The sequence below is a fragment of the Ranitomeya imitator genome, chromosome 6 (assembly GCF_032444005.1).
Source record: "Ranitomeya imitator isolate aRanImi1 chromosome 6, aRanImi1.pri, whole genome shotgun sequence".
In the NCBI taxonomy this organism is placed as follows: Eukaryota; Metazoa; Chordata; class Amphibia; order Anura; family Dendrobatidae; genus Ranitomeya; species Ranitomeya imitator.
Genome location: NC_091287.1, coordinates 570,843,591 through 570,868,558, shown reverse-complemented (window position 1 = coordinate 570,868,558; position 24,968 = coordinate 570,843,591). Strand labels below are relative to the sequence as shown.

General features: G+C 50.3%; 1 protein-coding gene across 2 annotated transcripts in view; it reads right to left on the bottom strand.

Moving 5' to 3' along the window:
* Window positions 1–24,968, bottom strand: part of MAPK15 (mitogen-activated protein kinase 15) — a 163,968-nt gene that overhangs the window by 77,726 nt on the left and 61,274 nt on the right. For both annotated transcript variants that reach the window (XM_069732105.1, XM_069732106.1), the window contains exons 3-4: window positions 15,496–15,594; window positions 15,356–15,385 (exon numbers count right to left, since the gene is read on the bottom strand). In XM_069732105.1, coding sequence (XP_069588206.1) covers window positions 15,356–15,385; window positions 15,496–15,594 — 129 coding nt within the window. The remainder of the gene's footprint in view (window positions 1–15,355; window positions 15,386–15,495; window positions 15,595–24,968) is intronic.

Genomic DNA, 24,968 nt, shown 5'->3' with positions numbered 1-24,968 from the left:
TGAGAGTCCTCAGTGGTTGATGGCGGCCCCAGAGGATTGTTTAGAATTGAGAGTCCTCAGTGGTTGATGGCGGCCCCGGAGGATTGTTTAGAATTGAGAGTCCTCAGTGGTTGATGGCTGCTCCAAAGGATTGTTTAGAATTGAGAGTCCTCAGTGGTTGATGGCGGCACCGGAGGATTGCTTAGAATTGAGAGTCCTCAGTGGTTGATGGCTGCTCCGGAGGATTATTTAGAATTGAGAGTCCTCAGTGGTTGATGGCTGCTCCGGAAAATTGTTTAGAATTGAGAGTCCTCAGTGGTTGATGGCTGCTCCGGAGGATTATTTAGAATTGAGAGTCCTCAGTGGTTGATGGCGGCCCGGAGGATTGTTTCTACACGGAAAAAAGCCAAACACATTTCTGTCTCCTATGAGACCATGGTGAGTAGAACAAGCTGGAAACATTGTCGCCGGTAAAACCCGCGCAGCTCATGGATACAAATTCGTGTTCTCTCTTTCATGCAGTTCTTCTCCAACTTTAGGTCGGAGTCACACACAGCGAGATACGGACGAGTCTCTGGCACCGGCACTCCGGAGCTCCATGTATTGCTGTGCGGCCACACGCTGCGCTCTGGAGTGCCGGTGTCAGAGCCTCGGCCGTATCTACCTGTGTGTGATCCCGGCCTTAGGAGCAGGTAGGCTGTGTGCACACGATGCAGATTTAGTGCAGAACTGCAGCGGTTTTTCTGCGCAGAAACGCTGCCGAACTGCACTGTGATTTACAGTACAATGTAAATCAATGTGAAAAAAAAAAAAGCTGTGCACATGGTGCAGAAAAATCTGCGCAGAAACGCTGCAGATTTCAAAGAAGTGCATGTCACTTCTTTTGTGCAGTTCTGCAGTGTTTCTGCACCCCTCCATAATAGAAATCCGCAGTGGTAAAAACTACACAAAAACTGCACAAAATTCAACACAAAAAGGCACTAAAACCGCATAAAAACGCAGCTGTGGATTCTGCCAGGAGATGCGGATTCTTAGGCCGCTGTCCCCTGACTGCCGCGCCTCCCCCTGTGGTGGGTCAGAGATCTCCCATGTAGTGAGGCCGGCAGGAAGTTGGGCGGGATTACCTCCTGACCTCACATCCGCTCTCCCTGGACCCGGATCTCTTCCCGCCCTTCCTCCCCTTTTGTTATGGTATTAGTTGCAGCTGCGGATTCTTAGGTCGCTGTCCCCTGACTGCCGCGCCTCCCCCTGTGGTGGGTCAGAGATCTCCCATGTAGTGAGGCCGGCAGGAAGTCGGGCGGCTCACCTCCTGACCTCACATCCGCTCTCCCTGGACCCGGACCTCTTCCCGCCCTTCCTCCCCTTTTGTTATGGGATTACAGTTGCAGCTGTGGATTCTGCCAGGAGATGCGGATTCTTAGGCCGCTGTCCCCTGACTGCCGCGCCTCCCCCTGTGGTGGGTCAGAGATCTCCCATGTAGTGAGGCCGGCAGGAAGTTGGGCGGGCTCACCTCCTGACATCACATCCGCTCTCCCTGGACCCGGACCTCTTCCCGCCCTTCCTCCCCTTTTGTTATGGTATTAGTTGCAGCTGCGGATTCTTAGGTCGCTGTCCCCTGACTGCCGCGCCTCCCCCTGTGGTGGGTCAGAGATCTCCCATGTAGTGAGGCCGGCAGGAAGTCGGGCGGCTCACCTCCTGACCTCACATCCGCTCTCCCTGGACCCGGACCTCTTCCCGCCCTTCCTCCCCTTTTGTTATGGGATTACAGTTGCAGCTGCGGATTCTGCCAGGAGATGCGGATTCTTAGGCCGCTGTCCCCTGACTGCCGCGCCTCCCCCTGTGGTGGGTCAGAGATCTCCCATGTAGTGAGGCCGGCAGGAAGTTGGGCGGGCTCACCTCCTGACCTCACATCCGTTCTCCCTGGACCCGGTCCTCTTCCCGCCCTTCCTCCCCTTTTGTTATGGTATTAGTTGCAGCTGCGGATTCTGCCAGGAGATGCGGATTCTTAGGCCGCTGTCCCCTGACTGCCGCGCCTCCCCCTGTGGTGGGTCAGAGATCTCCCAGGTAGTGAGGCCGGCAGGAAGTTGGGCGGGCTCACCTCCTGACCTCACATCCGCTCTCCCTGGACCCGGACCTCTTCCCGCCCTTCCTCCCCTTTTGTTATGGGATTACAGTTGAAGCTGCGGATTCTGCCAGGAGATGCGGATTCTTAGGCCGCTGTCCCCTGACTGCCGCGCCTCCCCCTGTGGTGGGTCAGAGATCTCCCAGGTAGTGAGGCCGGCAGGAAGTTGGGCGGGCTCACCTCCTGACCTCACATCCGCTCTCCCTGGACCCGGACCTCTTCCCGCCCTTCCTCCCCTTTTGTTATGGGATTACAGTTGAAGCTGCGGATTCTGCCAGGAGATGCGGATTCTTAGGCCGCTGTCCCCTGACTGCCGCGCCTCCCCCTGTGGTGGGTCAGAGATCTCCCATGTAGTGAGGCCGGCAGGAAGTTGGGCGGGCTCACCTCCTGACATCACATCCGCTCTCCCTGGACCCGGACCTCTTCCCGCCCTTCCTCCCCTTTTGTTATGGTATTAGTTGCAGCTGCGGATTCTTAGGTCGCTGTCCCCTGACTGCCGCGCCTCCCCCTGTGGTGGGTCAGAGATCTCCCATGTAGTGAGGCCGGCAGGAAGTCGGGCGGCTCACCTCCTGACCTCACATCCGCTCTCCCTGGACCCGGACCTCTTCCCGCCCTTCCTCCCCTTTTGTTATGGGATTACAGTTGCAGCTGCGGATTCTGCCAGGAGATGCGGATTCTTAGGCCGCTGTCCCCTGACTGCCGCGCCTCCCCCTGTGGTGGGTCAGAGATCTCCCAGGTAGTGAGGCCGGCAGGAAGTTGGGCGGGCTCACCTCCTGACCTCACATCCGCTCTCCCTGGACCCGGACCTCTTCCCGCCCTTCCTCCCCTTTTGTTATGGGATTACAGTTGAAGCTGCGGATTCTGCCAGGAGATGCGGATTCTTAGGCCGCTGTCCCCTGACTGCCGCGCCTCCCCCTGTGGTGGGTCAGAGATCTCCCAGGTAGTGAGGCCGGCAGGAAGTTGGGCGGGCTCACCTCCTGACCTCACATCCGCTCTCCCTGGACCCGGACCTCTTCCCGCCCTTCCTCCCCTTTTGTTATGGGATTACAGTTGAAGCTGCGGATTCTGCCAGGAGATGCGGATTCTTAGGCCGCTGTCCCCTGACTGCCGCGCCTCCCCCTGTGGTGGGTCAGAGATCTCCCATGTAGTGAGGCCGGCAGGAAGTTGGGCGGGCTCACCTCCTGACCTCACATCCGCTCTCCCTGGACCCGGACCTCTTCCCGCCCTTCCTCCCCTTTTGTTATGGGATTACAGTTGAAGCTGCGGATTCTGCCAGGAGATGCGGATTCTTAGGCCGCTGTCCCCTGACTGCCGCGCCTCCCCCTGTGGTGGGTCAGAGATCTCCCAGGTAGTGAGGCCGGCAGGAAGTTGGGCGGGCTCACCTCCTGACCTCACATCCGCTCTCCCTGGACCCGGACCTCTTCCCGCCCTTCCTCCCCTTTTGTTATGGGATTACAGTTGAAGCTGCGGATTCTGCCAGGAGATGCGGATTCTTAGGCCGCTGTCCCCTGACTGCCGCGCCTCCCCCTGTGGTGGGTCAGAGATCTCCCATGTAGTGAGGCCGGCAGGAAGTTGGGCGGGCTCACCTCCTGACCTCACATCCGCTCTCCCTGGACCCGGACCTCTTCCCGCCCTTCCTCCCCTTTTGTTATGGGATTACAGTTGAAGCTGCGGATTCTGCCAGGAGATGCGGATTCTTAGGCCGCTGTCCCCTGACTGCCGCGCCTCCCCCTGTGGTGGGTCAGAGATCTCCCATGTAGTGAGGCCGGCAGGAAGTTGGGCGGGCTCACCTCCCGACATCACATCCGCTCTCCCTGGACCCGGACCTCTTCCCGCCCTTCCTCCCCTTTTGTTATGGGATTACAGTTGCAGCTGCGGACGGGTGGAGTTTTTGGTGGTGAAGACACCTGCACCGGGAGACCGGAAGGCAGATAATCTCCTTACACCCCATTTGTTGGCAAATATTGCCTGGGTTAAGCTGCGACCAAAAATTTTAAGCCAAAGTAAAAGATGAAAGTTTTATTAAAATCTTTCCCAATAAATTCTTATGTGTTAATGAAAACGGTGTGGCGTCATTTAATGGGAGAAACAGATTGTGCGTCGTGGCAGTCCAGAAAATTCTGCACCTCTTTTCTTCCGTGTGCACATAGCCTAAAGGTTAAGACGTGATGAATTAGTTGTACACAATACACAATTGCACGGTAACTAATTCAATGACATGGCATTATCTGTGCACGGGGTGTAACCTCATCGGACAAGTATGTGGGTTTCTCCATTACACCCCGAGGGTTGAGAATCAGAACATGGTAGAATTGTATCATGTCGTTATTACATACACTTTGGGGTTTTAATCTGGTGCCTGATTTAATCTTATTTCGCTATCGCACTATTGCATGTGTTTTTTATCATTTTCACCTGCGCTGTGATACAATTCATGGACACTAATAATTTGCGGTTCTGTAATGTCCTTCTAGTATTTGCTACATGTAACACCCAGTTGTTAGGTGAATACGGAACATCTGTGTTGGACCTTGTAAAGAATATATAAAGGCCTGCGTGTTATCTGACCGAGTCCTGCTGCCGAGTGCAGGCGAAACGCGTCGGCCGGGTCATGGCGGCCATGTAAAGGCCTGCATATTATCTGACCGAGTCCTGCTGCCTAGAGCAGGCGAAACGCGTCGGCCGGGTCATGGCGGCCATGTAAAGGCCTGCGTGTTATCTGACCGAGTCCTGCTGTCTAGAGCAGGCGAAACGCGTCGGCCGGGTCATGGCGGCCATGTAAAGGCCTGCATGTTATCTGACCGAGTCCTGCTGCCTAGAGCAGGCGAAACGCGTCGGCCGGGTCATGGCGGCCATGTAAAGGCCTGCGTGTTATCTGACCGAGTCCTGCTGCCTAGAGCAGGCGAAACGCGTCGGCCGGGTCATGGTGGCCATGTAAAGGCCTGCGTGTTATCTGACCGAGTCCTGCTGCCTAGTGCAGGCAAAACGCGTCGGCCGGGTCATGGCGGCCATGTAAAGGCCGGCATGTTATCTGACCGAGTCCTGCTGCCGAGTGCAGGCGAAACGCGTCGGCCGGGTCATGGTGGCCATGTAAAGGTCTGCATGTTATCTGACCGAGTCCTGCTGCCTAGAGCAGGCGAAACGCGTCGGCCGGGTCATGGCGGCCATGAAAAGGCCTGCATGTTATCTGACCGAGTCCTGCTGCCTAGGGCAGGCGAAACGCGTCGGCCGGGTCATGGCGGCCATTTAAAGGCCTGCGTGTTATCTGACCGAGTCCTGCTGTCTAGAGCAGGCGAAACGCGTCGGCCGGGTCATGGCGGCCATGTAAAGGCCTGCATGTTATCTGACCGAGTCCTGCTGCCTAGAGCAGGCGAAACGCGTCGGCCGGGTCATGGCGGCCATGTAAAGGCCTGCGTGTTATCTGACCGAGTCCTGCTGTCTAGAGCAGGCGAAACGCGTCGGCCAGGTCATGGCGGCCATGTAAAGGCCTGCATGTTATCTGACCGAGTCCTGCTGCCTAGAGCAGGCGAAACGCGTCGGCCGGGTCATGGTGGCCATGTAAAGGCCTGCGTGTTATCTGACCAAGACCTGCTGTCTAGAGCAGGCGAAACGCGTCGGCCGGGTCATGGCGGCCATGTAAAGGCCTGTGTGTTACCTGACCGAGTCCTGCTGCCGAGTGCAGGCGAAACGCGTCGGCCGGGTCATGGCGGCCATGTAAAGGCCTGCATGTTATCTGACAGAGTCCTGCTGTCTAGAGCAGGCGAAACGCGTCGGCCGGGTCATGGTGGCCATGTAAAGCCCTGCGTGTTATCTGACCGAGTCCTGCTGTCTAGAGCAGGCGAAACGCGTCGGCCAGGTCATGGCAGCCATGTACATTTTTTTTATTTTCCACAAACATTAAGGATTAAATTGAAAAGAATACCACGAATGAAATCAGATTTTGAGTAGGACTACATTCGTCCGCGATTTAACCCCTTTACCCCCAAGGGTGGTTTGCACGTTAATGTCGGGGCCAATTTTTACAATTCTAACCACTGTCCCTTTATGAGGTTATAACTCTGGAGTTTCCATGGATCCCGGTGATTCTGACAATGTTTTCTCGTGACATATTGTACTTCATGATAGCTGTAACATTTCTTTGATATGACTTGTGTTTATTTGTGAAAAAAAACGGAAATTTGGCGAAAATTTTGAAAATTTCACAATTTTCCAACTTTGAATTTTTATGCCCTTAAATCACAGAGATATGTCACACAAAATACTTACCGTATATACTCGAGTATAAGCCGAGATTTTCAGTCCCCCTCTCGGCTTATACTCGAGTCATACCCGGGGGTCGGCAGGGGATGGGGGAGCGGGGGCTGTGTAATTATACTCACCTACTCCTGGCGCGGTCCCTGCAGTCCCTGGTTCTCCCATAGAGGTGGAGCCGCATATTTATTACTGTAATGAGCAGTAACAGTGACCGCTCAGTACAGGAAGAAGCTTCAGCGCCGGGAAAGCCAGGGACCTGCAGGGACCGCGCCAGGAGCAGGTGAGTATAATGGGGAGGGGAGCGCTGCGCGATATTCACCTGCTCCTCGTTCTGGCGCCGCTACATCTTCTGCAGTGACGCTGAGGTCAGAGGGCGCGGTGACGTGGTTAGTGCGAGCCCTCTGCCTGAGCGTCAGTGCAGAAGATGCTGAAGATGGAGCGGCGCCAGAACGAGGAGCAGGTGAATATTGAAAGTGCCGGAGGCCTGAGCGACAGAGAGGTGAGTATGTGATTTTTTTTATTTATCGCAGCCACAGAAAATGGGGCAAGTGTCTGTATGGAGCATCTATGGGGCCATAACGTTTGTGCAGCACTATATGGGGCATCTATGTCTATGGAGCATCTTATGGGGCCATTATTAACCTTTATGCAGCATTATATGGGGCATATTTTATTATGGGGCATCTTATGGGGCCATCATGAACTGTATGGAGCATTATATGGGGCTCCTGATTCAATATGGATATTCAGAAACACTTAACCTTCTGATGTCTCCATTAATTTTACTTTTATTGGGATCTATTTTTACTTTTGACATTTACCGGTAGCTGCTGCATTTTCCACCCTAGGCTTATACTCGAGTCATTAAGTTTTCCCAGTTTTTTGTGGCAAAATTAGGGGGGTCGGCTTATACTCGGGTCGGCTTATACGGTAATAAATAACATTTCCCACATGTCTACTTTACATCAGCACAAGTTTGGAACCAACATTTTTTTTGTTAGGGAGTTACAAGGATTAAATATTGACTAGCGATTTCTCATTTTTACACCATTTTTTTTTTTTAGGGACCACATCACATTTGAAGTCATTTTGAGGGGTCTATGTGATAGAAAATACTCAAGTGTGACACCATTCTAAAAACTGCACCCCCCAATGAATTCCTCTAGAGGGGCAGTGATCATATTGACATCACATGGGCCTCACAGAATTTTATACCACTGAGCGGTGAAGAAGGAATAAATTACATTTTTACCACTAAAATGTTGTTTAGCCCCAAGTTTGCAATTTTTCTAAGGGATAATAGGAATTTTTTTTACAAGAAACTGAGATCCATTTTTTCCTGAGTGCGCCAACATGTAATCGGGAAATATTTTTCCGGCCCAGTGCAGAGCTCAGAAGGGAAGGAGCGCCAGATTTTACTGTTCTGGTTTGCAGGTGCCATGACCCACTGGCAGAGCCCCTGAGGGGCCAGAACAGCAGAACCCCCCATAAGTGACCCCATTTACAAACTACACCTCTCAGTGAATTCATCTGGGGGGCAGTGATCATATTGACACCGCGGGTGTGTCACAGAATTTTATACCATTGGGCAGTGAAGACAAAATACCGTATATACTCGAGTATAAGCCGACCGAGTATAAGCCGACCCCCCTAATTTTGCCACAAAAAACTGGGAAAACTTATTGACTCGAGTATAAGCCTAGGGTAGAAAATGCAGCATTTACCGGTGAATTTCAAAAATAAAAATAGATGCTCCATACCGTTCATTATTGCCCCATAGATGCTCCATATACAACTGTGCTATATAGAATGCTCTGCACCTTTGATTATGGCCCCATAGATGCCCCTTATAATGCTGCCCCATATATGCTCTGCACCTTTATGGCCCCATAGGTGCTCCTTATAATGCTGTGCCCCATATATGCTCTGCACCTTTATGGCCCCATAGATGCTCCTTATAATGCTGTGCCCCATATATGCTCTGCACCTTTATGGCCCCATAGGTGCTCCTTATAATGCTGTGCCCCATATATGCTCTGCACCTTTATGGCCCCATAGATGTTCCTTATAATGCTGTGCCCCTTATATGCTCTGCACCTTTATGGCCCCATAGGTGCTCCTTATAATGCTGTGCCCCTTATATGCTCTGCACCTTTATGGCCCCATAGGTGCTCCTTATAATGCTGTGCCCCTTATATGCTCTGCACCTTTCATTATGGTCCCATAGATGCTCCTTATAATGCTGTGCCCCATATATGCTCTGCACCTTTGATTATGGCCCCATAGGTGCTCCTTATAATGCTGTGCCCCTTATATGCTCTGCACCTTTATGGCCCCATAGATGCTCCTTCTAATGCTGTGCCCCATATATGCTCTGCACCTTTCATTATGGCCCCATAGGTGCCCCATATATGCTCTGCACCTTTATGGCCCCATAGATGCTCCTTCTAATGCTGTGCCCCATATATGCTCTGCACCTTTCATTATGGCCCCATAGATGTTCCTTATAATGCTGTGCCCCATATATGCTCTGCACCTTTATGGCCCCATAGGTGCTCCTTATAATGCTGTGCCCCATATATGCTCTGCACCTTTATGGCCCCATAGATGCTCCTTATAATGCTGTGCCCCTTATATGCTCTGCACCTTTATGGCCCCATAGGTGCTCCTTATAATGCTGTGCCCCTTATATGCTCTGCACCTTTATGGTCCCATAGATGCCCCTTATAATGCTGTGCCCCATATATGCTCTGCACCTTTATGGCCCCATAGGTGCTCCTTATAATGCTGTGCCCCTTATATGCTCTGCACCTTTATGGCCCCATAGGTGCTCCTTATAATGCTGTGCCCCATATATGCTCTGCACCTTTATGGCCCCATAGATGCTCCTTATAATGCTGTGCCCCATATATGCTCTGCACCTTTATGGCCCCATAGGTGCTCCTTATAATGCTGTGCCCCTTATATGCTCTGCACCTTTATGGCCCCATAGGTGCTCCTTATAATGCTGTGCCCCATATATGCTCTGCACCTTTATGGCCCCATAGATGCTCCTTATAATGCTGTGCCCCATATATGCTCTGCACCTTTATGGCCCCATAGGTGCTCCTTATAATGCTGTGCCCCATATATGCTCTGCACCTTTATGGCCCCATAGATGCTCCTTATAATGCTGTGCCCCTTATATGCTCTGCACCTTTATGGCCCCATAGGTGCTCCTTATAATGCTGTGCCCCATATATGCTCTGCACCTTTATGGCCCCATAGGTGCTCCTTATAATGCTGTGCCCCATATATGCTCTGCACCTTTATGGCCCCATAGGTGCTCCTTATAATGCTGTGCCCCATATATGCTCTGCACCTTTATGGCCCCATAGGTGCTCCTTATAATGCTGTGCCCCTTATATGCTCTGCACCTTTATGGCCCCATAGATGTTCCTTATAATGCTGTGCCCCTTATATGCTCTGCACCTTTATGGCCCCATAGGTGCTCCTTATAATGCTGTGCCCCATATATGCTCTGCACCTTTATGGCCCCATAGGTGCTCCTTATAATGCTGTGCCCCTTATATGCTCTGCACCTTTATGGCCCCATAGATGTTCCTTATAATGCTGTGCCCCTTATATGCTCTGCACCTTTATGGCCCCATAGGTGTTCCTTATAATGCTGTGCCCCTTATATGCTCTGCACCTTTATGGCCCCATAGATGCTCCTTATAATGCTGCCCCCATATATGCTCTGCACCTTTATGGCCCCATAGGTGTTCCTTATAATGCTGTGCCCCTTATATGCTCTGCACCTTTATGGCCCCATAGATGTTCCTTATAATGCTGTGCCCCTTATATGCTCTGCACCTTTATGGCCCCATAGGTGCTCCTTATAATGCTGTGCCCCATATATGCTCTGCACCTTTATGGCCCCATAGATGTTCCTTATAATGCTGTGCCCCTTATATGCTCTGCACCTTTATGGCCCCATAGGTGCTCCTTATAATGCTGTGCCCCATATATGCTCTGCACCTTTATGGCCCCATAGATGCTCCTTATAATGCTGTGCCATATATGCTCTGCACCTTTATGGCCCCATAGGTGCTCCTTATAATGCTGTGCCCCATATATGCTCTGCACCTTTATGGCCCCATAGATGCTCCTTATAATGCTGCCCCCATATATGCTCTGCACCTTTATGGCCCCATAGGTGCTCCTTATAATGCTGTGCCCCTTGTATGCTCTGCACCTTTATGGCCCCATAGATGCTCCTTATAATGCTGTGCCATATATGCTCTGCACCTTTATGGCCCCATAGATGCCCCTTATAATGCTGTGCCCCATATATGCTCTGCACCTTTATGGCCCCATAGGTGCTCCTTATAATGCTGTGCCCCATATATGCTCTGCACCTTTATGGCCCCATAGATGCTCCTTATAATGCTGCCCCCATATATGCTCTGCACCTTTATGGCCCCATAGATGCTCCTTATAATGCTGCCCCCATATATGCTCTGCACCTTTATGGCCCCATAGATGCTCCTTATAATGCTGCCCCCATATATGCTCTGCACCTTTCATTATGGCCCCATAGGTGCTCCTTATAATGCTGTGCCCCATATATGCTCTGCACCTTTATGGCCCCATAGATGCCCCTTATAATGCTGTGCCCCATATATGCTCTGCACCTTTATGGCCCCATAGATGCTCCTTATAATGCTGTGCCCCTTATATGCTCTGCACCTTTATGGCCCCATAGATGCTCCTTATAATGCTGTGCCCCATATATGCTCTGCACCTTTATGGCCCCATAGATGCTCCTTATAATGCTGCCCCCATATATGCTCTGCACCTTTATGGCCCCATAGATGCTCCTTATAATGCTGCCCCCATATATGCTCTGCACCTTTATGGCCCCATAGGTGCTCCTTAGAATGCTGCCCCCATATATGCTCTGCACCTTTCATTATGGCCCCATAGATGCTCCTTATAATGCTGTGCCCCTTATATGCTCTGCACCTTTATGGCCCCATAGATGCTCCTTATAATGCTGTGCCCCATATATGCTCTGCACCTTTATGGCCCCATAGATGCTCCTTATAATGCTGCCCCCATATATGCTCTGCACCTTTATGGCCCCATAGATGCTCCTTATAATGCTGCCCCCATATATGCTCTGCACCTTTATGGCCCCATAGGTGCTCCTTAGAATGCTGCCCCCATATATGCTCTGCACCTTTCATTATGGCCCCATAGGTGCTCCTTATAATGCTGTGCCCCATATATGCTCTGCACCTTTATGGCCCCATAGGTGCTCCTTATAATGCTGTGCCCCTTATATGCTCTGCACCTTTATGGCCCCATAGATGCTCCTTATAATGCTGTGCCCCTTATATGCTCTGCACCTTTATGGCCCCATAGATGCTCCTTATAATGCTGTGCCCCTTATATGCTCTGCACCTTTATGGCCCCATAGGTGCTCCTTATAATGCTGTGCCCCTTATATGCTCTGCACCTTTATGGCCCCATAGATGCTCCTTATAATGCTGTGCCCCTTATATGCTCTGCACCTTTATGGCCCCATAGGTGCTCCTTATAATGCTGTGCCCCATATATGCTCTGCACCTTTATGGCCCCATAGATGCTCCTTATAATGCTGTGCCCCTTATATGCTCTGCACCTTTATGGCCCCATAGGTGCTCCTTAGAATGCTGTGCCCCATATATGCTCTGCACCTTTATGGCCCCATAGGTGCTCCTTATAATGCTGTGCCCCATATATGCTCTGCACCTTTATGGCCCCATAGGTGCTCCTTATAATGCTGTGCCCCTTATATGCTCTGCACCTTTATGGCCCCATAGGTGCTCCTTAGAATGCTGCCCCCATATATGCTCTGCACCTTTATGGCCCCATAGGTGCTCCTTATAATGCTGTGCCCCATATATGCTCTGCACCTTTATGGCCCCATAGGTGCTCCTTATAATGCTGCTGGTGCTGCCATAAAAAAAAAAAAATCCCATACTCACCTCTCTTCTCAGGACGCCGGCGCTTTCAATAATTACCTGCTCCTCTGCGGCTCCGTCTCCAGCACTGACTACGTCACCGCGCCCTCTAACCTGAGCGTCACTGCTAGAGGACGCTGCAGACGCACCGGAGCGAGGAGCAGGTAATTATAGCGCTGCGCTCCCCTTACCTGCTGCGGCGCGGTCCCTGCAGTCCCTGGCTTCTCCGGCGCTGCAGATTCTTCCTGTAATTGAGCGGTCACATGGCACCGCTCATTACAGCAATGAATATGCGGCTCCTCCCCTATGGGGGTGGAGCCGCCTATTCATTTCTGTAATGAGCGGTGCCATGTGACCGCTCAGTGCAGGAAGAATCTGCAGCGCCGGAGAAGCCAGGGACTGCAGGGACCGCGCCGCAGCAGGTAAGTATGATTACACGGCCCCCGCTCCCCCTCCCCTGCCGACACCCGGGTATATGACTCGAGTATAAGCCGAGAGGGGGACTTTCAGCCCAAAAAAGTGGGCTGAAAATCTCGGCTTATACTCGAGTATATACGGTAACTACATTTTTACCACCAGAATTTTGTTTTAGCCAAAGACTTTACATTTTCACACAACAAGTAGGTAAAAATGGCAACAAAATTTGTCCCACAACTTCTACTGAACGTGGCAATACCCCATATGTGGCCGTACAGTGCTGCTTAGCCATGCGGAGAGACTCTGGAGGGACGGAGCGCTATTTGCCATTCAAGTGAATGGGTTAGTGCACATCTCAATGTGCTTCCACGCAAAACACGCTGACATGTCCGTTTTTTAATGTCAGCATGGACCATAAAACGTTCCGCACCCGTGCACACACATAACACACATTGATGTCATCCATGTGACACATCGGCACCGGGGAAGAAGCATTACAGTAAGCGCTGTTCCCCGGGTGCTGAACACGGCTCTCTTCATTCTTCCCTGCTCTGCCGGCGATCAGCGCGATCACGGGAGAATGATGAGTTACATTTAAGTGATAAAAGAGCCAGCAGGCGGCGAATGATAGGACTATTACTCCCATCAGCCTACCCCTGCTGCTGCTAATAACCGTGACACCAGGAGAGGCTGATGGGGGTATTCATCAGCCGCCTCCTGCACTGTAAATAAATGAAAAAAATGGCGTGCGTTCTCCTGTATTTTATTTAACCAGCCAGGCAAAACTCTCAGCTGTCATCTTCAGCAATGTTGGTTATCAAGAATAGAGGGGTACCCCCCATTTTTGACAACCAGCCTTGCTAAAGCTCACAGCTGGGGGCTGGTATTCTCAGGCTGGTAAGGGGAAAAGGCTATTGGTCCCCTGGCCTAAAAATAGCAGCCCGCATCTGCCCAGAAAAGGCGCATCTATTAGATGCACAAATTCTGGTGCTTTACCCGGCTCTTCCCACTTGCCTTGTAGCGGTGGCAAGTGGGGTTCATATTTATGGGGTTGATGTCACCTTTGTATAGTCAGGTGACATCAAGCCCACGGCTTAGTAATGGAGAAGCGTCTATAAGACACCTGTCCATTACTAATCCTATAGTTATATGTAAATACACAGCCAGAATAAAGTCCTTTATTAGAAAAAGACTAAACACAGTTTCACTTTTTTATTTAAAAATAACAAACACAGTTATACTCACCTAACAACTAATTTTTACCGAAGCCCTCGATCTCCTGTAATAAAACTAAAATAAAAAAACAACAATATACCATACCGGTTTGTCGTCCTGTCCCACGCCGAAATCCATGTCTGAGGGATAATTCGTTTTCACCTGGACGGTGCCAAAATGTGACCGTCCAGGCTGAGACGCACTTGTGAATGAGCTGCTCGGAATGCAGCGTCAGTGACCAGGGGTGATGTCCTCGAGGTTACCTCCGGTCACTGAGGCTGCGTTTCCAATAGGCCTGAACTGCGCCGACTTCGGTGAGATCCCAACTAGCACTGTGTGCCATGTGCAGCAGATCATGATGACGTAATGATCCGTACATGGTCAGATAGGCCCAGGTCACATGGATGGATCATTACGTCCGATGTCAGAGAGGGGTTAATCGCAAGTGGGAGGCTGTTTTTAATTAATTCTGGATCCTAGGTGCCCTTTCTATTTGTAGGCTTATAGCTCAGCAGAGGCATGCATAAATATTAGGGTCAGGGTCCCATCAAAGAAAGGTCGCCTTGCCATGGTTGATGGGCTCTGATCAGTTGGCCAATTTATGCACCAAGTCCCTTCATTATATAAGAATACTTTACACAGCAGTAATGCAGTTCAGGTTTCATAAATTCAATGTTTGCAGACATGTTGGGACTTACAGAGCTGGCTGGATTCACATATACTATGCAGTCATGGCATATTGTACCTGTTCACACCTGCTTTATCCTGTTCAGGGGTGCTGGTTACTTTTTTTGCAGACATACATGAAGACTAATTGCAAACAAGTCAGGTTGACTGATGATTCCGTGTAACCCTGGATGGTCCAGGTGGAGTAGTGGAAGGTTGGTGGGCGGTGGTTGAGGCTACTACGTCCCAACAGGACCGCGATGTCAGCAAGGACCTGGCGGAGTCATGTTTTTGGCAGGAATCATGAGGAGAGAGCTGGTAGCCCCTTTAGGGTCTCTGAAGGTGTGAAAATGACCTAATCAAAGTGTATAGTGTCTATCTGACCACTTTCTTCCATGGTACAAAAAGGAAAACCACGCCATCCATAGAACAATCATCTTCATGCTGACAATGTCCCATCTCACACTACAAAGAAACCTCTGACTGGCTGGCTGCTATGGGCATAAAAAGGAGAGAATCTCATGGGGCGGCCATCACCCTCACCTGACCTCAACCCTATTGAGAACCTTTGGAGGATCCTCAGCAGTAGATTTATCAGAGTGGGAGGCCAAACCCATCAGAACAGCAGCTCTGGAGCCAATTCTGATATGAGGAGTAATGTGTGAATTGTGACCAGGAGACAACGTCCACCCACGTCAGTCACACGACTCACCTGAAGAAACATGATTTCCCGGAAGGTTCGCTGCAATGAGAGGGGAAGACATTAGATGAGGCATAAGTGTCACAGTGCTCCCAGGCCTCACACATGTTGGGGGATGGGGATATCACACTGCGGGCAGTGCGCCTCCTCACCTGAGCGTCTGTCCTGTTTCTAAACGCATCAAAAATTTTCTTCACAGCCACAATTTCTCCAGATTTACGGTCAATGGCCTTCCACACAATCCCATATGCCTGCAAGAGAAAGCATGGACAGGTTAAAGGCACCTGAGGGACAGCGTCAAGAGACTCATCAGCAAGGCAGAGGAAAAACAACACATCACAGCCCCGCCTGACCTCACTAATAATCAGGGGTCACACGGTACAGTCTCCCCACTTTCACCAATATGTGAAGAACCGCACCTCACAGACCCGCCTGACGTCACTAATACATCAGGGGTCACACGGTACAGTCTCCCCACTGTCACCAATATGTGAAGAACCGCACCTCACAGCCCGCCTGACGTCACTAATACATCAGGGGTCACACGGTACAGTCTCCCCACTGTCACCAATATGTGAAGAACCGCACCTCACAGCCCGCCTGACGTCACTAATACATCAGGGATCACACGGTACAGTCTCCCCACTATCACCAATATGGGAAGAACCGCACCTCACAGCCCCGCCTGACGTCACTAATAATCAGGGGGTCACACGGTACAGTCTCCCCACTATCACCAATATGGGAAGAACCGCACCTCACAGCCCCGCCTGACCTCACTAATACATCAGGAGTCACACAGTACAGTCTCCCCACTGTCACCAATATGGGAAGAACCGCACCTCACAGCCCCGCCTGACATCACTAATAATCAGGGGTCACACGGTACAGTCTCCCCACTTTCACCAATATGTGAAGAACCGCACCTCACAGCCCCGCCTGACGTCACTAATACATCAGGGGTCACACGGTACAGTCTCCCCACTATCACCAATATGTGAAGAACCGCACCTCACAGCCCCGCCTGACGTCACTAATACATCAGGGGGTCACATGGTACAGTCTCCCCACTGTCACCAATATGTGAAGAACCGCACCTCACAGCCCCGCCTGACCTCACTAATAATCAGGGGGTCACACGGTACAGTCTCCCCACTTTCACCAATATGTGAAGAACCGCACCTCACAGACCCGCCTGACGTCACTAATACATCAGGGGTCACACGGTACAGTCTCCCCACTGTCACCAATATGTGAAGAACCGCACCTCACAGCCCCGCCTGACCTCACTAATAATCAGGGGGTCACACGGTACAGTCTCCCCACTTTCACCAATATGTGAAGAACCGCACCTCACAGCCCCGCCTGACGTCACTAATACATCAGGGGTCACACGGTACAGTCTCCCCACTGTCACCAATATGTGAAGAACCGAACCTCACAGCCCCGCCTGACCTCACTAATAATCAGGGGTCACACGGTACAGTCTCCCCACTTTCACCAATATGTGAAGAACCGCACCTCACAGACCCGCCTGACGTCACTAATACATCAGGGATCACACGGTACAGTCTCCCCACTGTCACCAATATGGGAAGAACCGCACCTCACAGCCCCGCCTGACATCACTAATAATCAGGGGGTCACACGGTACAGTCTCCCCACTGTCACCAATATGTGAAGAACCGCACCTCACAGCCCCGCCTGACCTCACTAATACATCAGGGATCACACGGTACAGTCTCCCCACTGTCACCAATATGGGAAGAACCGCACCTCACAGCCCCGCCTGACCTCACTAATAATCAGGGGTCACACGGTACAGTCTCCCCACTTTCACCAATATGGGAAGAACCGCACCTCACAGCCCCGCCTGACGTCACTAATACATCAGGGGTCACACGGTACAGTCTCCCCACTTTCACCAATATGTGAAGAACCGCACCTCACAGACCCGCCTGACGTCACTAATACATCAGGGGTCACACGGTACAGTCTCCCCACTGTCACCAATATGTGAAGAACCGCACCTCACAGCCCCGCCTGACGTCACTAATAATCAGGGGGTCACACGGTACAGTCTCCCCACTATCACCAATATGTGAAGAACCGCACCTCACAGCCCCGCCTGACGTCACTAATAATCAGGGGTCACACGGTACAGTCTCCCCACTATCACCAATATGGGAAGAACCGCACCTCACAGCCCCGCCTGACGTCACTAATACATCAGGGATCACACGGTACAGTCTCCCCACTGTCACCAATATGTGAAGAACCGCACCTCACAGCCCCGCCTGACCTCACTAATAATCAGGGGGTCACACGGTACAGTCTCCCCACTATCACCAATATGGGAAGAACCGCACCTCACAGCCCCGCCTGACGTCACTAATAATCAGGGGTCACACGGTACAGTCTCCCCACTGTCACCAATATGTGAAGAACCGCACCTCACAGCCCCGCCTGACATCACTAATAATCAGGGGGTCACACGGTACAGTCTCCCCACTATCACCAATATGGGAAGAACCGCACCTCACAGCCCCGCCTGATCTCACTAATACATCAGGGGTCACACGGTACAGTCTCCCTACTGTCACCAATATGTTAAGAACCGCACATCACAGCCCGGCCTGACGTCACTAATACATCAGGGGTCACACGGTACAGTAACATAGTAACATAGTTAGTAAGGCCGAAAAAAGACATTTGTCCTTCCAGTTCAGCCTATATTCCATCATAATAAATCCCCAGATCTACGTCCTTCTACAGAACCTAATAATTGTATGATACAATATTGTTCTGCTCCAGGAAGACATCCAGGCCTCTCTTGAACCCCTCGACTGAGTTCGCCATCACCACCTCCTCAGGCAAGCAATTCCAGATTCTCACTGCCCTAACAGTAAAGAATCCTCTTCTATGTTGGTGGAAAAACCTTCTCTCCTCCAGACGCAAAGAATGCCCCCTTGTGCCCGTCACCTTCCTTGGTATAAACAGATCCTCAGCGAGATATTTGTATTGTCCCCTTATATACTTATACATGGTTATTAGATCGCCCCTCAGTCGTCTTTTTTCTAGACTAAATAATCCTAATTTCGCTAATCTATCTGGGTATTGTAGTTCTCCCATCCCCTTTATTAATTTTGTTGCCCTCCTTTGTACTCTGTCTAGTTCCATTATATCCTTCCTGAGCACCGGTGCCCAAAACTGGACACAGTACTCCATGTGCGGTCTAACTAGGGATTTGTACAGAGGCAGTATAATGCTCTCATCATGTGTATCCAGACCTCTTTTAATGCACCCCATGATCCTGTTTGCCTTGGCAGCTGCTGCCTGGCACTGGCTGCTCCAGGTAAGTTTATCATTAACTAGGATCCCCAAGTCCTTCTCCCTGTCAGATTTACCCAGTGGTTTCGCATTCAGTGTGTAATGGTGACATTGATTCCTTCTTCCCATGTGTATAACCTTACATTTATCATTGTTAAACCTCATCTGCCACCTTTCAGCCCAAGTTTCCAACTTATCCAGATCCATCTGTAGCAGAATACTATCTTCTCTTGTATTAACTGATTTACATAGTTTTGTATCATCTGCAAATATCGATATTTTACTGTGTAAACCTTCTACCAGATCATTAATGAATATGTTGAAGAGAACAGGTCCCAATACTGACCCCTGCGGTCCCCACTGGTCACAGCGACCCAGTTAGAGACTATACCATTTATAACCACCCTCTGCTTTCTATCACTAAGCCAGTTACTAACCCATTTACACACATTTTCCCCCAGACCAAGCATTCTCATTTTGTGTACCAACCTCTTGTGCGGCACGGTATCAAACGCTTTGGAAAAATCGAGATATACCACGTCCAATGACTCACCGTGGTCCAGCCTATAGCTTACCTCTTCATAAAAACTGATTAGATTGGTTTGACAGGAGCGATTTCTCATAAACCCATGCTGATATGGAGTTACACAGTTATTCTCATTGAGATAATCCAGAATAACATCCCTCAGAAACCCTTCAAATATTTTACCAACAATAGAGGTTAGACTTACTGGCCTATAATTTCCAGGTTCACTTTTAGAGCCCTTTTTGAATATTGGCACCACATTTGCTATGCGCCAGTCCTGCGGAACAGACCCCGTCACTATAGAGTCCCTAAAAATAAGAAATAATGGTTTATCTATTACATTACTTAGTTCTCTTAGTACTCGTGGGTGTATGCCATCCGGACCCGGAGATTTATCTATTTTGATCCTATTTAGCCGGTTTCGCACCTCTTCTTGGGTTAGATTGGTGACCCTTAATATAGGGTTTTCATTGTTTCTTGGGATTTCACCTAGCATTTCATTTTCCACCGTGAATACCGTGGAGAAGAAGGTGTTTAATATGTTAGCTTTTTCCTCGTCATCTACAACCATTCTTTCCTCACTATTTTTTAAGGGGCCTACATTTTCAGTTTTTATTCTTTTACTATTGATATAGTTGAAGAACAGTTTGGGATTAGTTTTACTCTCCTTAGCAATGTGCTTCTCTGTTTCCTTTTTGGCAGCTTTAATTAGTTTTTTAGATAAAGTATTTTTCTCCCTATAGTTTTTTAGAGCTTCAATGGTGCCATCCTGCTTTAGTAGTGCAAATGCTTTCTTTTTACTGTTAATTGCCTGTCTTACTTCTTTGTTTAGCCACATTGGGTTTTTCCTATTTCTAGTCCTTTTATTCCCACAAGGTATAAACCGCTTACACTGCCTATTTAGGATGTTCTTAAACATTTCCCATTTATTATCTGTATTCTTATTTCTGAGGATATTGTCCCAGTCTACCAGATTAAGGGCATCTCTAAGCTGGTCAAACTTTGCCTTCCTAAAGTTCAGTGTTTTTGTGACTCCCTGACAAGTCCCCCTAGTGAAAGACAGGTGAAACTGCACAATATTGTGGTCGCTATTTCCTAAATGCCCAACCACCTGCAGATTTGTTATTCTGTCAGGTCTATTAGATAGTATTACGTCTAAAAGTGCTGCTCCTCTGGTTGGATTCTGCACCAATTGTGAAAGATAATTTTTCTTGGTTATTAGCAGAAACCTGTTGCCTTTATGGGTTTCACAGGTTTCTGTTTCCCAGTTAATATCCGGGTAGTTAAAGTCCCCCATAACCAGGACCTCATTATGGGTTGCAGCTTCATCTATCTGCTTTAGAAGTAGACTTTCCATGCTTTCTGTTATATTTGGGGGTTTGTAACAGACCCCAATGAGAATTTTGTTACCATTTTTCCCTCCATGAATTTCGACCCATATGGACTCGACATCCTCATTTCCTTCGCTAATATCCTCCCTTAAAGTGGACTTTAGACAAGACTTTACATAGAGACAAACCCCTCCTCCTCTCCGATTTTTACGATCCTTTCTAAACAGACTGTAACCCTGTAAGTTAACTGCCCAGTCATAGCTTTCATCTAACCATGTCTCGGTTATTCCCACTATGTCAAAGTTACCTGTAGATATTTCTGCTTCTAGTTCTTCCATCTTGTTTGTCAGGCTTCTGGCGTTTGCGAGCATGCAGTTTAGAGGATTTTGTTTTGTTCCAATCTCCTCGCTGTGGATTGTTTTAGAAATCTTCTTACCTCCCTTCTGAGTATGTTTTCCTGGATCTTCTTTGTTCAAGTCTAATGTTTTTCTTCCCGTCCCCTCTTCTTCTAGTTTAACGCCCTCCTGATGAGTGTAGCGACACTACAGTCTCCCCACTATCACCAATATGTGAAGAACCGCACCTCACAGCCCCGCCTGACATCACTAATAATCAGGGGGTCACACAGTACAGTCTCCCCACTGTCACCAATATGTGAAGGACCGCACTTCACAGCCCCGACTGACGTCACTAATACATCAGGGATCACATGGTACAGTCTCCCCACTATCACCAATATGGAAAGAACCGCACCTCACAGCCCCGCCTGACGTAACTAATACATCAGGAATCACACGGTACAGTCTCCCCACTGTCACCAATATGGGAAGAACCGCACCTCACAGCCCCGCCTGACCTCACTAATACATCAGGGATCACATGGTACAGTCTCCCCACTATCACCAATATGGGAAGAACCGCACCTCACAGCCCCGCCTGACATAACTAATACATCAGGAATCACACGGTACAGTCTCCCCACTGTCACCAATATGGGAAGAACCGCACCTCACAGCCCCGCCTGACCTCACTAATACATCAGGGATCATACGGTACAGTCTCCCCACTGTCACCAATATGGGAAGAACCGCACCTCACAGCCCCGCCTGACCCCACTAATACATCAGGGGTCACACGGTACAGTCTCCCAACTTTCACCAATATGGGAAGAACCGCACCTCACAGCCCCGCCTGACGTCACTAATAATCAGGGATCACACAGTACAGTCTCCCCACTGTCACCAATATGTGAAGAACCGCACCTCACAGCCCCGCCTGACCTCACTAATACATCAGGGATCATACGGTACAGTCTCCCCACTGTCACCAATATGGGAAGAACCGCACCTCACAGCCCCGCCTGACCCCACTAATACATCAGGGGTCACACGGTACAGTCTCCCAACTTTCACCAATATGGGAAGAACCGCACCTCACAGCCCCGCCTGACATCACTAATAATCAGGGATCACACGGTACAGTCTCCCCACTATCACCAATATGTGAAGAACCGCACCTCACAGCCCCGCCTGACGTCACTAATAATCAGGGGTCACACAGTACAGTCTCCCCACTTTCACCAATATGTGAAGAACCGCACCTCACAGCCCCGCCTGACGTCACTAATACATCGGGGATCACACGGTACAGTCTCCCCACTGTCACCAATATGTGAAGAACCGCACCTCACAGCCCCGCCTGACGTCACTAATAATCAGGGGGTCACACGGCACAGTCTCCCTACTTTCACCAATATGGGAAGAACCGCACCTCGCAGCCCCGCCTGACAACACTAATAATCACTGTCCAGCTCAAAAATATCTCCAGGATCCGTCCTTTCCTCAACCCCCAATCTACTAAAATGCTTGTGCACGCCCTCATCATTTCCCGCCTTGACTACTGCAACATCCTTTTCTGTGGCCTCCCTGCTAACACCCTTGCACCTCTCCAGTCCATCCTTAACTCTGCTGCCCGACTAATCCATCTCTCTCCTCGCTACTCCTCCGCTTCCCCCCTCTGCAAATCTCTTCACTGGCTCCCATTCCCTCAGCGTATCCAGTTCAAATTGCTAATACTGACCTACAAAGCCATCCACAACCTGTCACCTCCATATATCTCTGAACTAATCTCTCGATATCTTCCCTCACGTGACCTCCGGTCCTCCCAAGACCTCCTTCTCTCCTCCACACTTATTCGCTCCTCATCCAATCGCCTCCAAGACTTCTCCCGAATATCCCTCATCCTCTGGAACTCTCTGCCCCAATACGTCCGACTCTCAACCACAGTCGGATCCTTCAGACGGAACCTGAAAACTCATCTCTTCAGGAAAGCCTACAGCCTGCACTGACACCGCTGCTGCCTCATCACCAACGAAGCTACCGCCTCACCAACACCGGAGCTACCGCCTCACCAACACCGGAGCTACCGCCTCACCAACACCAGAGCTACCGCCTCACCAACACCGGAGCTCCTGCAACCCTCAACCTACTGTCTCCTTCCCCATAATCCTGTAGAATGTAAGCCTGCAAGGGCAGGGTCCTCGCCCCTCTGTATCAGTCCGTCATTGTTAGTTTGTTTACTGTATGTGATATTTGTAACTTGTATGTAACCCCTTCTCATGTACAGCACCATGGAATCAATGGTGTATATAAATAAATAATAATAATAATAATAAAAAATAATAATAATAATCAGGGATCACACGGTACAGTCTCCCCACTGTCACCAATATGGGAAGAACCGCACCTCACAGCCCTGCCTGACCTCACTAATACATCAGGGATCACACGGTACAGTCTCCCCACTGTCACCAATATGTGAAGAACCGCACCTCACAGCCCCGCCTGACCTCACTAATACATCAGGGATCACACGGTACAGTCTCCCCACTATCACCAATATGGGAAGAACCGCACCTCACAGCCCCGCCTGACCTCACTAATACATCAGGGATCACACGGTACAGTCTCCCCACTATCACCAATATGGGAAGAACCGCACCTCACAGCCCCGCCTGACGTCACTAATACATCAGGGATCACACGGTACAGTCTCCCCACTGTCACCAATATGGGAAGAACCGCACCTCACAGCCCCGCCTGACCTCACTAATACATCAGGGATCACACAGTACAGTCTCCCCACTGTCACCAATATGGGAAGAACTGCACCTCACAGCCCCGCCTGACGTCACTAATACATCAGGGATCACACAGTACAGTCTCCCCACTGTCACCAATATGGGAAGAACTGCACCTCACAGCCCTGCCTGACCTCACTAATACATCAGGGATCACACGGTACAGTCTCCCCACTGTCACCAATATGGGAAGAACCGCACCTCACAGCCCCGCCTGACGTCACTAATACATCAGGGATCACATGGTACAGTCTCCCCACTGTCACCAATATGGGAAGAACTGCACCTCACAGCCCCGCCTGACGTCACTAATACATCAGGGATCACACGGTACAGTCTCCCCACTGTCACCAATATGGGAAGAACCGCACCTCACAGCCCCGCCTGACATCACTAATACATCAGGGATCACACGGTACAGTCTCCCCACTGTCACCAATATGTGAAGAATGGCACCTCACAGCCCCGCCTGACCTCACTAATACATCAGGGGTCACACGGTACAGTCTCCCCACTGTCACCAATATGGGAAGAACCGCACCTCACAGCCCCGCCTGACATCACTAATACATCAGGGGTCACACGGTACAGTCTCCCCACTATCACCAATATGTGAAGAACCGCACCTCACAGCCCGCCTGACATCACTAATACATCAGGGATCACACGGTACAGTCTCCCCACTATCACCAATATGTGAAGAACCGCACCTCACAGCCCCGCCTGACGTCACTAATACATTAGGGGTCACACGGTACAGTCTCCCCACTGTCACCAATATGGGAAGAACCGCACCTCACAGCCCCGCCTGACATCACTAATACATCAGGGGTCACACGGTACAGTCTCCCCACTATCACCAATATGTGAAGAACCGCACCTCACAGCCCGCCTGACATCACTAATACATCAGGGATCACACGGTACAGTCTCCCCACTATCACCAATATGTGAAGAACCGCACCTCACAGCCCCGCCTGACGTCACTAATACATTAGGGGTCACACGGTACAGTCTCCCCACTGTCACCAATATGGGAAGAACCGCACCTCACAGCCCCGCCTGACGTCACTAATACATCAGGGATCACACAGTACAGTCTCCCCACTGTCACCAATATGGGAAGAACTGCACCTCACAGCCCCGCCTGACGTCACTAATACATCAGGGATCACATGGTACAGTCTCCCCACTGTCACCAATATGGGAAGAACTGCACCTCACAGCCCCGCCTGACGTCACTAATAATCAGGGGTCACACGGTACAGTCTCCCCACTATCACCAATATGGGAAGAACC